Source organism: Sparus aurata, chromosome 11, assembly GCF_900880675.1.
Source record: "Sparus aurata chromosome 11, fSpaAur1.1, whole genome shotgun sequence".
NCBI lineage: Eukaryota > Metazoa > Chordata > Actinopteri > Spariformes > Sparidae > Sparus > Sparus aurata.
The window spans coordinates 3,173,118-3,189,248 of NC_044197.1; the positions used below are offsets into that span (position 1 = coordinate 3,173,118).

General features: G+C 42.0%; 1 protein-coding gene across 4 annotated transcripts in view; it reads left to right on the top strand.

The window, feature by feature from the left end:
- nlgn1 (neuroligin 1) overlaps window positions 1–16,131 on the top strand; it is a 413,423-nt gene that overhangs the window by 388,527 nt on the left and 8,765 nt on the right. For all 4 annotated transcript variants that reach the window (XM_030433413.1, XM_030433412.1, XM_030433414.1 and 1 more), the window contains 6 exons: window positions 7,155–7,367; window positions 9,789–10,055; window positions 10,152–10,513; window positions 11,831–11,991; window positions 13,867–14,023; window positions 15,337–15,414. In XM_030433413.1, the coding sequence (XP_030289273.1) occupies window positions 7,155–7,367; window positions 9,789–10,055; window positions 10,152–10,513; window positions 11,831–11,991; window positions 13,867–14,023; window positions 15,337–15,414 (1,238 nt within the window). The remainder of the gene's footprint in view (window positions 1–7,154; window positions 7,368–9,788; window positions 10,056–10,151; window positions 10,514–11,830; window positions 11,992–13,866; window positions 14,024–15,336; window positions 15,415–16,131) is intronic.

The window sequence follows — 16,131 nt, forward strand, 5'->3', positions numbered from 1 at the left end:
ATCTCCTTCTGCGATGGTGTTTCCCATCTCCCCTTTCCCTCAGCTGTTGTTCTCTCCTCTATTCTATTCTAGTCTTTCTTGACATGGAGAGTCAAAAGGACAGAGAGTGAAAGAGAGAGAGTGCAGAGAGAGGATTATGGCATACAGACCATGACTGTGAAAAATAGATGTGTGCAGAGAAAGAAGTATTAAAAAAAAATCCCATCTTTCTCTTCGTCTGGCGTTGTCTCTGGTTCAACAGAGATAGCGGGGATAAAAGCTGGATTCCTGGATCAGGGTTCACCTTAATATTGTCATCCCAGGGAGCTTAGAGGCCGAGCGGCCGTATCACAGTCTCAGTGATCACGGATGGTGGCTTTTAGCCAAACCTGAGACACAGACACATATGATCTATCCTACACGGGGGAGGAAAGTGGAGCGTGTCTGGTCTCACAGAGCTGAATGAAGGCGGATGGAACTAAACATTTACAGCACGTTACCATCGCTTTGAAAGACTGACTGACCAACTGTATAGTTTTAATTGTATCCTGTGGATTTTAATTCACCTTGTCTTGATTTATTTTTGTTGATTCGTGGGTCGCAAAGAAAGAAGACAAATCCTATTTTTGCATGCAAAGTTGTTTCTCTCTTATTGTCATATTTTGTTTTTCGTTTCTCAATGATTTGTGTTTTTCTGGTGGTATGTTGGAGAGATTAATCTCAAGACTGCACTTTTGAAAAATTGCCCGACAGATTAATAGTTGTGTTTTTCTCCATCAGACCCTCCTTGTTCTCTGTATAACAGAAAATAATTAATAACAAAGTTACAGGTGAAGAGATGTGATCCACAATAAAATCCTGTAATTGCTTTGCTGCAGTTTTGATATCACATCATCTTCTTTTCACGCAAATGCAGGACTGGAATAAAGTCACAAGGAGGGTAGTTTATGGCCCGCTCCTCTATAAACCGGACGTTTCTGTCAGAACCCGGTTTTTGCACAACCTTGTCCAAGAGGCGGGATGTGACGCCAAATGACCAAACTGCATCCCCCTTTGTTCACCTCCCATCCTCCCTCTCCATCCTCCAGTAGACGAGAGTGCAGGAGCAGAACGAATGTGTTCCTGTAGCCTGCCTGATTCATCGATCCTTCATCCGACTGAGGTTTATGCACGTTACAATCTACAGACCCGACCGCGCTCTGAAATATCTGTAAGCTAACTGTGCAGTGTGTTGATGAATCCACGGCTCTGTCCGTGGTGCTGAAGCAGCAGATGAATGTGTTATTGCACCTGTTTTCTCCTTCCTGCCCTTCAGTCAGTGTCATCGTGGATCTATAATATTCTTTATCTTTAACTATATACTCTAAAACCTCAATGATATACTGTATTCTAGCCTCCTCTGAATTGTAGAAACGTTTATATACCATCAGCACAATGGTTAGGCGTGTGTTAGGGTTACAAATTAGACGAAAGACATTGTAGTGCCTTCTAATCAAAGCAGGATGTTCACTGCTTCACAGCAAGAAGCTCCTGGGTTCATATCCTGGCTGAGGCAGAGTCTTTCTGTGAAGATTTCCTCATGTTTACATGTTTATCAGGTTAATTCTTCGGTCAGGGCCCGATCAAGGCACCGGCTTATAACTCAGCTTGGTTGGCCCGATGCTCCCCTTGGGATGGGTTGAACGCAGAAAATCAGTTTCACAAATTTTTGCCATGTATGAATGTTTGTGATAAATAAAGATTACTATTATTCAGAGGTTGCAGGCTTACAAGTACTTACAGCAGATGTTAGATGATATATTGCGATATTTCATCCAGAGGTACATTATCGATACACTGGCGCCAAATATCGATATTTAATAATAGTTAAGTTGCGGTCAGTGTGTGTGTTAAGAAGAGCCACAGTGCAGTACACACTTTGTTTTACTTGGCTGTCATTTATGTGAAATTGATTGACAATGTTTTGTAATTGCTGTGAAATGGATTCAGTGCGGTCAAAAAATTCTGAATTGCTTCGGTGACACAGATATCGTGATGTATCGTGGATGAAATTTCTTGTGATATATCGATTATCGCAGAATCACTGTATCGTGATATTATCGTTATTGTGGGCAAAATATCGTGAGGTACCTGGTGATACCCAGCCCTAGTTTCAATAGTTACTCAGATGTTTACTCAGTAACTTCCTCTCACCACACCAACACTCGCCAGCAGCTCACTGGCTAAATCTTTCTGGACTCGAGGAAAATAGTTTCCATTTCTCAACCCTCCTACAGAACATCTGTTTCTGTCTTCTACTTTTGTTTTGGTGTCTTTGCAGCAGCTTCATTCCTCATTCGGTTCAACCTGTCACATTACTGTGCAGTATCACAGCATTCTTAGCTTTTATCAGCCTGCTTTGTCTCACCGTGCCGTACTCTTGGATTACAGCCGATGACACTCGTTATGATGATAAAAAGGCGAAACTAACTGGTGCTCGTGTTCCTACCGTACCATTATGCGGTGGCCTTCATTATGGCGCCAACACAAACATGTTATTTGACATTACATATCAGAGGTTTCACCGGCGGAGGTAAAGTGCTTCACATAGGAGAGGATGTGAGCGTCAGCAGTGGATGGATGACTCCATGCATGTAGGCAGTATCTTATCATCTAGAGCAGCTTTACTACCACATCTACTCACTGCTAAGAACCCAGTGTCAGTAAATCTGTAAAATATCTATTCTCTTCTATACGGCTGCCAAGGCTAAGAGAGCAGCAGCCGTGAAATGTAAGTGAGTTCAAACCTGCAGCCACTCCTTCTGAGCTTTTGTATGTAACTGAATTAAGAATAGAGTAGAATTACAGAACTTGAATGATTTATTTTTTTTCTTTTTGGTTCAGCATGTATGCTTCAGAGTACCAGTGTGTGTGTGTGTGTCTCTGTGTGAGTGAGACGGAGAGGCAGGGCGAGCCCGACCACCGTTGGTGGACCCAATCATTCTTCCTGCCTCGCTCTTTGTGATTGCCAGCCCATCCCTGCACTGCAGCTAAATTGAATCAATTAAAATCTTTCTTGTAGATGGCTGCTGTTGCTTCCACAAGATTAGGCTTTAATCAAGAAACACACAAATAAATAAATAAATAAATAAGGCAGTGGGAAAGGGAATAGAAAAGGAATGAACTCAATTAAAAAGTCAGCCGAGGGACGTGCCTGTCGGTGGGTGTCGGCGAGGGTGCGTGGATGCAAATGTACTGTAGTTGTTTGTGGGGGAGTCAGTGTGAAGTGTGAAGTGGTGCATATTTGCGAGGTTTCAGTGGTGAATAATGCGTGAAGCACATGTGTTCATGATTGAATACATCACAATACATTAACAAACCTTTTTATATCTGCATTCTGTGTGTGTGTGTGTGTGTGTGTGTGTCAACTACTACATCACCCATCACTTTTGCAATTAGCACTATTCAGAGAAGTCTGTATTCCGTTACAGTATGAATACATTATGTACACAATGTATGCATTATGGTTACTATAACTCATAACAGTCATATCAATTCATATCATCGTGTATTATGCAATCAAAGAAAACAGAGATTTCCTACTGCTATTGTCATGAACAATCTGTGAATCATCATGAGTGTGGCTCTAGCATACACTCATGGTGACTCACTATACATTACAGTTTAAATGAAACTTGCACACAGTCAGTTGCACTCATATTTAGAGGAATTATATCAGCTTTTCCTTCACAAATCTACAGCCGTGCTAGCAGCTCTGTGCAACACTTAGACGCAGTAGTGGTTTCAGCTAAAAGCTAACGCTTGCATGCTAATGTGCTTTCAAGTAAATTGTAAACATGCAGTGCTAACATATTTAATGTCACAATGTTTTAATTAGCACTAAACAAAGTATTATGGCTGTCTATGCTCTCCTCCTTTACTGCAGGTCTTTTAATTGTAAGAATCCTAATGCAATGTTAGGTGTGTGCTGTATGCTAACTGGGTTAGCTTGGCTCTGTGGCTGGTTGCTTTGTGGTGACGTTAGCATCTGAACAAGGGGTCACCTTCGGGGGTTTCCTTTGTGCTAATTGGCTAGCAGCTTAACGAGTCTGTCATTACCACTGCTGCTGATTCAGGGGCTGTGTGTGTTATCGTATTACCGTTGTCATCGCTACAGAAATCCAGCTACCTCATCTATAAGAAAACATCCAACATCATCATGATGAATGTACTCTCCCTCCTCCATTCTTGTGTGACTAGTTAGCCATGTGGGATGAGCAGGCTACACAGGCAGAGTGTGTGCAGGCGGGCAGGTGCAGTACACAGGTGTGCAGACAGGTTTATTAAACGCCTGCGAGAGCCAAAGTCAGTGGATTTTTTTATTTTTATTTGTCAGAGCATTTGATGTATTGATTGCTATGGGGATGTTGAGAGACTTCTGGAATAACTTTAACAGTGAACACAAGAGCTGCAGAGTAGAAGTGATTGGAATTAATTAGCGTGTCAAAGCGGTATTTCTTTTCAAAATGAAAACTCTTAGCAGCAGATTTAGGAGAATGTCTTAACTCTGTTGTTGGGATTAGTGCGCTTAAAGTACAATTACACTGTCTGTCAATGTTTTTCTAATTGGCTTTACTAATTCAAACCAAGAAAATTTACAGTACATTATACTAATTTTCACATTGAAGACGTAAACGTGCAGAATATATTCACAGAGAAGTGATGACATCATTCCTTTCTGCACGAAGCTCCTCAGAGGCATTTACTCCGAGCGTCTCTATGCATGTGGCCTGAATGCATCCCTGTGGAAATGCACTGCAGTGCTGACTGACGCTGCGTAATGAGCACTCCATTTAGTCACAGAGCGGGACAGCGGTGTGAATAAGAAACGCAAAAGAGGACGGGGAAGGAAGTGTGTGAGCGAGGGGGTTCATGGGTGGGACCGGTGGGTGTGGGGGACTCCCTGGACGCCTGCGGCAGGTAATGGAGCTTTTAGTATGGAAATCAGAGGGAGAGGGAGGTGGTGATGGGAGGAGTGGTTGTAGCGGGGGGGGTGGACATGAAATTGCTCTAAAAGACCAGAGCTCTCCTGTGGGTATACTTTAGGTGCCTGTTCTTGTCAGAACATTCATGCCTCGCGAGCACCGGATCTTTATGCAGCCGCATTGACCAGGAGTACCTGAGAGGTTTAATTGGACAAGGGAGGAAGATGGAGTACAGGAGGGTGGATGGAGGTGGGACTGGATTCATGCAGGTGTGGAGAGGGAGAGGGAGAGGTATAAGTGATTATATGACTCCTGGTAAGGACTCAGCGTAGATGTGTATGCAGTACTTGCTTATGTATTAGAGTTTATCAGCCCAATTTAAGGACCGGAGATTCAAAGCATAACAAATGTTTGCATTTTAATTAATTGTTGCCTTACTGTGTTGCTGTTTCCTCGTTAGTAGGACTTGGGGCTGCCAGATTTATTCAGGGGAGAGAAAACAAAGAGGAAAAGCAAAATAACGCCACAAACATCTTTCCTGCTCTGACCTGCTGCATCTGCCGCACTCCACATTACACAAATCACAAAAAAACACACACAACTTTGCAGTTTAATTTAGTTGAAATGTTGTCTGTAACTCTTCAGAGCAGCATACTCTTTGTTACATTAACACACATGACACGGCCTTCGCTTACAATAATGTGAATTTATGTTGCATTTCAGGGGATTTGTTGGGGAATCAGTTATTATTACAAGTTTCCACCTTCATCGCATCATAAAAGATCTTTGGTCAAAACTGAATTTCAGGTGTAAAGTATACATAGCGGTTCATGCAGGGTGATAAAGTACATCATGAAGCATAATGTCTTCCTGTAAGCTGATCCATCAGACATCATTGGTGGATTGTAATTTCAAACGGCCTTTTAATTCAGTTAAGGATGCGATGCAGTGGTTAAATGTAAAGTTAGTCAGAAACTGATCGAGTGAAGAATCTCTGTCTTGTGTCTTTTTGTGTTTTCGTATGTGATCTGTTTGGGCCGAGTGAAAAAGGATTTTCATCGTTGATTTTCTGCAGTAAAATCTCTTTAATTGCATTTACTTTTTTCAAATTCCTTGGCTAAGAGAAACAAAATGCTGGCACGTGTCTCTTTGTCATCCTACTGTAAGTTCTATTAGCAGCTGGATCGTAGATTTAGATACAGTATGTTCTCGCTCCAAAATGAGTCTGTCTGTGTTATATTTAGCGGATCCACACTTTAAGTGGCTCTACAGGGTAATAACTCTTGCTTTATTGCAGCAAATTATTAAACAGCCGGGCTTGTTGGTTTTTCCTCGCGCAACGGAGAAATACGCCTCGTTATCTACTGGCGGTTCTGCTCGGGCGCTCCAACAGTAGATTGTTGTTTATTTTATTTTAATCAAGGAGATCAAAAAGAAAACGAGCGCAAAAGAAAAAAAAAACGGTTGCGTCCCCAGTGATCTGCACTTTGCATTTTATTACGGATAATTAACTGTAAAGTTATGAATGAATAGGAAATAAAAAAAAAAAAAAATACATATCTGCATCTTCAAATAGATGCATTTCTAGTCATGCTGGTGTCAACTGCTCCTCTCTGATTGGTCTTCATCTATCCAAGTTGACCACGTGATTTAAATGTAAATGCAGATTCTGTGATGTCCAGTGATGCATCCTCTCCTCCTGCCAATCTTCACATCTTGTTACTGAGGTTGAATAGGAACACCAGAGCTGTTCTTTAATGTATTCATAGTTTGAGGACTGGCTTGTTATACCTGTTCTTTCATATCTGACTTGTGTTCTTGGACTCAAATCGATACCTTATTTGCTTTGAGCTTGTATATTTCAACATTAACTCATGTAGTACCTCTCGCTGAACGAAGACATGCATTTCCTGTTTCTCAAAGAAAGCCTGCAGCCATATTTTCATTTCAGCAGTGTTTGGTTACGCCGTTACAGCTCCTCTTGCTTTTTCAGTGATGAAATCTCCATGTATGTCATGTCAGGAAACAAGAAAGCCTTCACGAAATTCCATTGATTTCTTTTTTTTATATATCTATAAAAATAGGAACACCTCTTACTATTAAAAGTCAAATTTAATTTCGAGCTTTTTTATGTCAGTTGTTAGAAGATGAAGCACTTCTAACAATACAAAGAAGAATAACACTGACTCTGTTCTTTGTCCTCTCCTGCAGGGTTCCTGAGCACAGGTGACCAGGCAGCCAAAGGGAATTACGGTTTGTTGGACCTGATCCAGGCTCTGCGTTGGACCAGTGAGAACATTGCAGCCTTCGGCGGCGACCCGTTACGTATCACTGTGTTTGGCTCGGGCGCCGGCGCCTCCTGTGTTAACCTGCTCACGCTGTCTCACTACTCGGAGGGCAACCGCTGGAGCAACTCCACCAAAGGTACAGATCACCTGGGGATGCACGCGGGATCTTCATGTATATTTAGCCGTGCTTGTGCGCCTCAGCAGTGCGTGACCATGTGAGTGGCGGTGCAGAGGAAACCCGAGACAGTTCACAGTTTAGCTTTAGAAGATGGCTTTTGACTGGATGTGCACTGAATGGAACATTGTGTTCTCATGAAGGAGCAGCTTTTCCTGGCATTTAACTACAAACACAACAGCTAACTGTGATAATGAGACACAACCTGAGTTCAAATAATCTTGTTTTTACCTGCCCAAAAAAATTAAGAGGGATCACTCTGGAGAATCCTCAGTGTGAACGCACTCTGACTAATTTAGAGGAATTTGGATCAGTTGTGATATCGCAGCTTTGAAGGCAGGTAGACTCATACGATACATACATGATAAACACCAGCCCACTGTAGATGTAAAGCATCGCCTGGAGGAGGGTTAGTTCAGTCGGCTGCTGTTTTTCCACCCAGAAATAGAAATTCAAAGACTTTCCATCCTAACATGACTTCGTCTGACAGTGCGTAGCGTTCCGTCAGATGCTTTGGGAGAAACAAAAACGGGTGTGTCTAAATGAAGACTTAGACTTCTTTCAATTTTGCATTTGAAAGTCAGTATGGAAAAAAAATCTGGAGACAGAATTGCAGAAACATGAACATCTTTCAGTGTGATCAGACGGAGCAAAGGATGAAAAATAAAAGTTAAGATATGCTTACCAATTCTGTTTCATGCACAGAATCATCTAACACGCCCAGTAAAGGAATGAAAGAGATTTGGATTTGTGTGTGACAGACCAGACAAAAAATCCTTCAGGCTGATGTTATTTTTTTTTTATTTTCAACTTACCGCATTAAAAAAACGCACAATCCCTAACCCGAGACACACAAAAGTTTCATTCTTACTCAAGGTAAATGTCATAAAGCAGCTGGACAATAATGTTCCAAAAAACATCACTCAAACGACAGGAAACAGTGCATATGTGATGGACTATTATTAGTCATGGACAAATATAAAATAATTATTTCAGTAGTGTGGTATCTAGTATTTACAGAAGACTCTCATGGGACCATTACGACCTGTAAGGTGAAGGTCTCATGACTAACAGAGGTAACACAGTGAGCACAAGCTGGCATGTGTTCTACCAACTTACCATTATTGATTGAATTAGATAATCCTTTATTGTTCCCCTAGCAGCACAAGTGTAGATACAAAGAGACATTTCAAGAGAATGAATAACTAAATGTGTTTAAAATAAAAAGAAAAGAAAGAATACAATAGAAACTATACACAAGTGATTACACTCCAAAGTACTAAATTGTAGGCAGTAGCAGTATACATACTGAGTGATGTACTTCAATAAGGTTGTGTTGTGTGACAAGCTATTGCATTTTACAAGAAAAACGTCATAATTTCACATAACGTCACATTTCTGGACAAACTGGTTGTCAATAATTATGGTGTCTTTCTTTGAGATTATCTGAGATTTCATTGTAAGATATGTAACATTATAAACAGAATGTGAGGAAACTTTATGTCACAAAGTGGATTTGTGTACTGGGCTGCAGTCATGTCTGCTGAGGTTGGTGTGCTAACTAGCTAACTCCCACCTTGTCTCATGTTCTGCAAGAGGCGATAGTCTAATAGCCCCCAAAGTTTCAGCTGGGAGATATTTGTCACCGGGCAGTTTGTTACATTTGGCACAATCTCATAGCTTTAAGACCAATACGTGAACAAAATAAACTCACAAGGAAATATTGTCTCTCTTTCATCCGAACCAGACAAGACATAAACTAAATAAAACTCACCACAGTCTCGGTTCGTCTTCCCACAATCACCTGCTGCTCATGTCGGACTCCCTGTCGCTCCACTGCCGAGTCAAGTCTCTACCCTCCTGCCACGACAAACTGAGCTCCACTGGTATCAGAGGCTGTGTTCAGTCCCAATCTGGTGTCCAGCCGTGTTCACTATCGGGCTGCTAAACACTATTGAGCTGGTCCTTGCCCCCCGTGATCCAAGGTCCCAGTCTAGGCAAACTCCAGAGCCACTGGCTACACGGCAAACTGAGCCATGAGCTAATTAGCTAACGGTAGCTAGCTACAGCCAACTGTTAGCAAAAAGCAGCAGTCATCAGTTAATTTGGTGGTACAGTGCCGCCTGTACTTTTGGGGCCTTTGTCGCCCTCAAAGAGTTCACAGGTAATCAGTGTGATTGTTAACATTTATTTATTTCACCAAGGTAAGACAAATGTTTCCTGCACCATGCATTAAAGAAAGTTAATCTTACCCCTTAGACTTTGCTTTACTCACCTCAATCTCCTGCCTGATTCTCATTTAATTTCCTGTTGCAGTTTTGTCAGCTCATTGTAATTTGGTTCTTTCCTCCCTCTTCGCCCCTCTCCTGCGTCCGTCTCCAGGCCTGTTCCAGAGGGCCATCGCCCAGAGCGGCACAGCTCTGTCCAGCTGGGCCGTCAGTTTTCAGCCAGCCAAGTACGCCCGGATGCTGGCCCGGAAGGTGGGCTGTAACCTGGAGGACACAGTGGAGCTCGTCGTGTGCCTTCAGAAAAAACATTACAAGGAGCTGGTGGATCAAGACATCCAGCCAGCCCGCTACCACATCGCCTTTGGGCCTGTTATTGATGGAGATGTTATACCTGACGACCCACAGATCCTCATGGAGCAAGGTATGAGTTAACTCTGCTCAAGAGCCAGCTATTTCCAACAGTGTTCTCACCCTAAGTTTGTTCTTTTTAATAACCTTCTGCACCATCTTGTTCAAGGTGAGTTTCTCAACTACGACATCATGCTGGGAGTCAACCAGGGCGAGGGCCTGAAGTTTGTGGAGCTTATCGTGGACAATGAAAACGGCGTTCAGGCCAACGACTTTGACTACGCCGTGTCCAGTTTTGTGGATGACCTCTATGGCTACCCAGAGGGCAAAGACATCCTCCGGGAGACCATCAAGTTCATGTACACAGACTGGGCCGACAGGCACAACCCGGAGACCCGCAGGAAGACTCTGCTGGCCCTTTTCACTGATCACCAGTGGGTGGCACCGGCTGTCGCCACAGCTGACCTGCACTCCAGCTTTGGGTCTCCGACATACTTCTATGCCTTCTACCACCACTGTCAGACAGAACAGGTTGGTCTACGGATGTCAGGCCAAAGATTTATGTCACCAAAGTTTCTAAATGATAATCTATGCAGTATTTTATATCTGTTATACTGTCTCAACTCTGAAGGTGCTTTCAAGGAGTCTGGTTTCAGATCTCAGAATCGCTGTCCATATGTCTGTTTTTGGTGATTCAGATATCACAAACAGAAGCTGGCTAACGTGAACACAAAATGTGACTGAATGTCTCAAACAGCCATGATGGTACAACTGTGCAAATGTTAGCTAACAGCATGCACAGATTATGTGTGTGTGTCTTTATATTGTGTCTGCATTGAGTCTGCACTGATCTCAGAACTCCATGTCATCTCTTTACATTCCTATAGCGGAGCTTGAAGTCGAATCATTTTCTACTTTGCCACAGTTTGCACCTCCTACAGCGAATTAGCATGTCTGTGCATCCATTTGCATCTTTCACTAACCTAGTGTGCAAGTCCATCACCTCTGAAATGTATATTACTTCAGCTACAACACACCTTGAGGCTTTAAATCCTTAGTTTCCAATAAAAACTGAAACCTAACAAGAAGTTTGACTCTAAAAAGCAATTTTGTGTGTCCTCCGCACAGAGATTGAGACGAGACTTATTTGTGTCAGAAATCTGTAGAATGCAAATGCTCTGTGAAATGAAGGCAGATTGCCTAATTGTAAAGAAGAGACGGCACCGTATTGTGGCACAAATCAAGGTCTGATTTCCAATTACATCACCGTAATTGACGTACTATTGCAGTTAAAGAAGAGACGCTTCAGTTTACTTCAAATCTAGTTTTGTTTTCCTCACGTCTTACTTCCAGTTTTACTTGTACAGCTACTTTCTGCATATATATACATATCTATATATATATACACACACACACAACTTCTATGACTAATTATGCAATCCTGAAATATTTGAGGAGTGGTAATTAAATCCCCACATTATGTTTTGGCATATTTTTCATTCAGCAGACGGCACTGAATAAAATGCTGCTACATTTTAGTTTAACATTCAGCCCAAAGCCTCCCCTGTTCCATCCCTTTATTTCTCATGTTGTCTCTCTCTGTAATACACTGAATAATAGGCCAGATATGGTAGGCAAAATAATATTAAAAACTTATCTCATTTCCCCTTTTCCCTCCCAAAAAATTGTTGTTTCCCAGCTTCTTTGATGTGTCTGACTGTGTGTGTGTGTGTGTGTTGCAATATCCATTGTGTGTCAGCAGCAAAAATATAATCCCTTTCATTGCGCTGCGTCTGTCACATGAATGTAATAAAACCGATCTGATGTGATTCATCTGCTGCTCGTTAGGTACCACCATGGGCAGACGCAGCACATGGAGATGAGATCCCGTATGTGTTTGGCCTGCCGATGATTGGACCGACGGAGCTCTTTCCCTGCAACTTCTCCAAGAACGACGTGATGCTCAGTGCCGTGGTCATGACCTACTGGACCAACTTTGCTAAGACAGGGTATGTGTCACTGCAAACTTGTCTCCTTAGGGCCAACACAGATCACATTCTATATGCTGATACGACCACTGAAAGAGCCTCTCAACTAGCTTAACACAAGCTACCTTGAAAATGCGCATGTATCCATTGTTTCTTGAGCCTCTAACTACACAAAGCGTTAATTAACCTTTAACACAGTACCGCATTTAAACTTAAAACACTGATCACATTTATTTCCACTTCTTGCAAAAAGCCACAGAGAGCATTCAGATATTAGTAGCTGTGCCTTCTAACAGAGGGAAATGTTGAAAAAATTGATATGTTGCACGACTAAATGAGACTCTCTGACATGTGAGAGTCTTATTCTTATTAAAAAGCATTTACATGTTTTATTCATCAAATGGTTTTTCCAGTCATTGTCTATGGAGCACCCTGATAACACAGTCCTGTAAACGGTTATTGAAACATGTTTTGGAGACATTTATTCTCTCACAGAGACTGATCAACATGCAATTACCATTACAAGACCATGAACTAATTGATAATTACATTGTAATTGTGTTTCCTCAATATTAACCCACATTTGATGACCAGGAGTGGTGAATTGTGCTTTCATGCTTTATGGACTCTGCAGTATAATTGGTATTCTACGCAGACGCCCTCTACATATCTTCAAATACATTCTTAATTAATGGTCGTAGCCTGAAGAGTGACATTCTCGATGGGACAAAATTAAAAGACTGTCTTCCCCCCGTGTCTGTCTCACGTTGCCTTTCAGCATATAGTCGTGGCGGTAATTGTTTTTCGAGAGCGTAATGGGGGGACATTGGCTTTTTTCCGTGCACTGCCCAGTAGCCCTGAGGGGAACAGAAAGGCACTAATGATCTACATATATAACCCCAAATTGACGTGGAATGCCGGGTACCTGGGAGATTTATGCCACCAATTTGAATGGTTAAGCGTGTTCCTGATGAGGTCTGGCTGGCTCCATATGCCGCTCTCAGACAATGGGGCGCTCAGTGGGTCTGAATGGGCCTCCATAGCTCACATGGCTGGCTCGGTAGTGCCCAGATTAAGTGTAAGTGGGTCTGTTTAGCGCAGGATCCCATGCTGAATGTCCTCTGTAAGCCTCTCTGTATACTGACTATAAGAGGGGAGTTCATTCGAGGTTGCTGGCCTGCATTTACAGCGCAGCTGATTCTTGTGTTATTATGGCCCCTGATTACAATGTTTGCCTAAAGTAGATGGTGCATCACATTAAAATTGTTGCTGTTTGTTTTAGTTCATAGCAGCTACTAAAGCATTAGCTCTATAGAAACGATCAGAGCGGTTGAACTGCATCTTTGCCCAAACATTCCTTGACTGAAAGCTTCATTCTACGTATTCATGATATATAAATATGTTCGTCCCAACAAGAGAGCCATCATTCAAAAACTGTGACATACTCATTTTTTTTAGCATTTGAATCAAACTTCAAATTAAACACACTTCTGGGGTTATGAGCAATCTTAAGAACTCTTCACTTAATCAGAATCTTAGGGAAAACCAATCATCTGTGTGCAATAATACCCCTTTTGACCTTTTTTTTTATTCTATCAAGTGTCGTATCTCAACTGTTGATTAATGTTTGATGAACCTAGGGGCTGCATCTCACGCCTGTGTTCCAGTATTTTCATAATTACACTGATTAGCCTGGGGGAGATGCTACACTTAAGTCAAAATTAAAATGTTAATAAGCAGCCTCTAAAGGTCCACTTTACTTTTATTTTAGCTTTAGTTCTTCCTGCCTCTAGAGTAGATACAAGCATGTCTGACTGGCCAGAAACCATGAGCAGATCTCACCTCTCTGTGAATTCTTTCATTTAAAACTCTTTCCTTCTTTGCTGTGTTTGTCAGGGACCCAAACCAGCCTGTCCCCCAGGACACCAAGTTCATCCACACCAAGCCCAATCGCTTTGAGGAAGTAGCATGGACACGCTACAACCAGAAAGACCAGCTCTACCTGCACATTGGCCTGAAGCCCCGGGTCAAAGAGCATTACCGTGCCAACAAGGTACAGTCAGACATTACTGAATTCACTCTCTGTGTAACACTTTCAGGACTGTTGAAAGCCCTCGTTGGATGGAATACACAGATGAGACATCGGCTCAGCTGTGTCTGGGTTTTCATCAGGTTTTTAGTTTTCACTAAGACGGCTTACATTCAATGAGTATCTATCACAGTGGTAATCTACTGTATACTGCACAGCTAAACACATTGTTATACCTGAACGTCACATACGTAATGTAACTTATACATGCAACGTAATGTAAACAGCGGTCTCCGGGGTGAAAGTCCAGTGCTCGTATGGCCCATCCCCTTGTCTACTTCACTCCTTCTACTACTTTGCCTGACTTCCTTTGTTGCTGCGTAATAATTAAAACAGCAACTAGAGATCGCCACCTAACAAGGAACATAAACATTGTAATATGCTATTAATTGTTTTCTTTAAACATTTGTTCTTGCATTATCTGTGGTTTCCTTCTCTAGTTTACAGAGCCAGATCACTTTTGCAATTCCACTGTTTATCTGTTTCACTAATATTAATTTCTGCCATTGCAATGGCCATTTCTCCATGGATTTCACTTTAAATACTGATAATGATCTGTTGGTGTTACATGTGAGCCAGTGGCGGTTCTAGACCAGTTTTAATAGGGGGGCCAGGTTGGGGCCGGCTTTTTTGTAAGGGGGCACATACAACCCGGAAAAAAGGAAAAATCCCTCATTCAGACAAAGCAGTGTTTACAATTTCAGCAATTTTGATTGGGTAGTAAACTGCTGAGACACTTTATTTCTGCCTTTCCCTTCAGAACAAAATCATAGCAAGAAATCTGTCACTGTATTATTAATGCAGACTCACTGTCAGGGGGGCCACAGGGGGGTCCAGACTCAGAGTTGCCCCCCCCCCTAGAACCGCCCCTGATGTGAGCTGACCAATAACTTTTGCAATAGCCACTATAAAGGATCACCAATCTAAGGCTTGGTGAATCAAGCTAACCCAAAGAGAGAGACAGCGTTTGGCCTTTTGTTTGCAGTAAAAACTCCTGTAAGGAGGACAGTCTTGCCCTTTGTTATCTGAAGAGTAGAGTTGTGGATTTTGGACTAATGAAGTAAATTGTTTCCACAAAAGGTCACCTAATTTTACCTAATCAGAATCAAAGCTTCTGAATTATTAATATTCTTTTGTAATATTAGCACTCAAGTTGTCAAAACGACAGATGTATGACTCATCCTAATGTACTGTCATACAGACTTTGTTGTGCTCTAACTCAAGACAGTTCTTAAATCCCTTCATTTTCTCTAACACTTAATATTTTCTGTCCTCAGGTCAACTTGTGGTTGGAGCTGGTTCCTCATCTGCACAGCCTCAACGAGGTCACCCAGCTCATCCCCACCACCACCAAGGTTGGTACTCAATCATCTATATCTCACCCGCCTTCTAAAACTTAACTACCTGAGTCATTCCCTCCACAGCAAAGGTTTTGGAAAAGACCCAAGCAACTTCGAAAAGGAATTTCAAAATGTAACACTATGATTGTTTGTTCTTATGTGTTCATGTGCCTCTTGTGTACTTCAGTGGATAGACACGATATGACTTGTCGAACATCAAAGTGCTAAACTAACACAATGCTACTTTCAGTCAGACAGAACTGTAGTTTCATGATGAGGAGGAGGAAATTCACACATCATGAGCCATCAGATTTACTGTCGGTTGTCATACTCCATTATCTTGTGATGCAAGTGCCATGATTTAAGAACTAGTGGGTAGTAATATAAGAAGATAGTCTATAGCAGTGAATCTTCGGGCCCATAAAGGTCAATGGTCAGTCGTTGGCGATAGTTTCTTGCACTAGTTTTTTCCAGTGTGTCACTTACCGTAGGCAGTTATTGACCCTTGTTGGCATCATTTTGGCCAACTTGAAATCTGGAATTGGCAGAGGAGCCTGTGAGAAGTCACTCTAATTGGCTGTTCAGTTAAACCAATAAGTGCTTGAGAAAATAACTGGAAAAAGTAAAAAGCCCCTTTAGCCTGTTGTTGTATGATGTCACCATTTAAGTGTGGTTTCTCCTTATATTTCACCTCAGGCCTTCTTCACTGCCATGTGCAACTTTTTAGTGGAC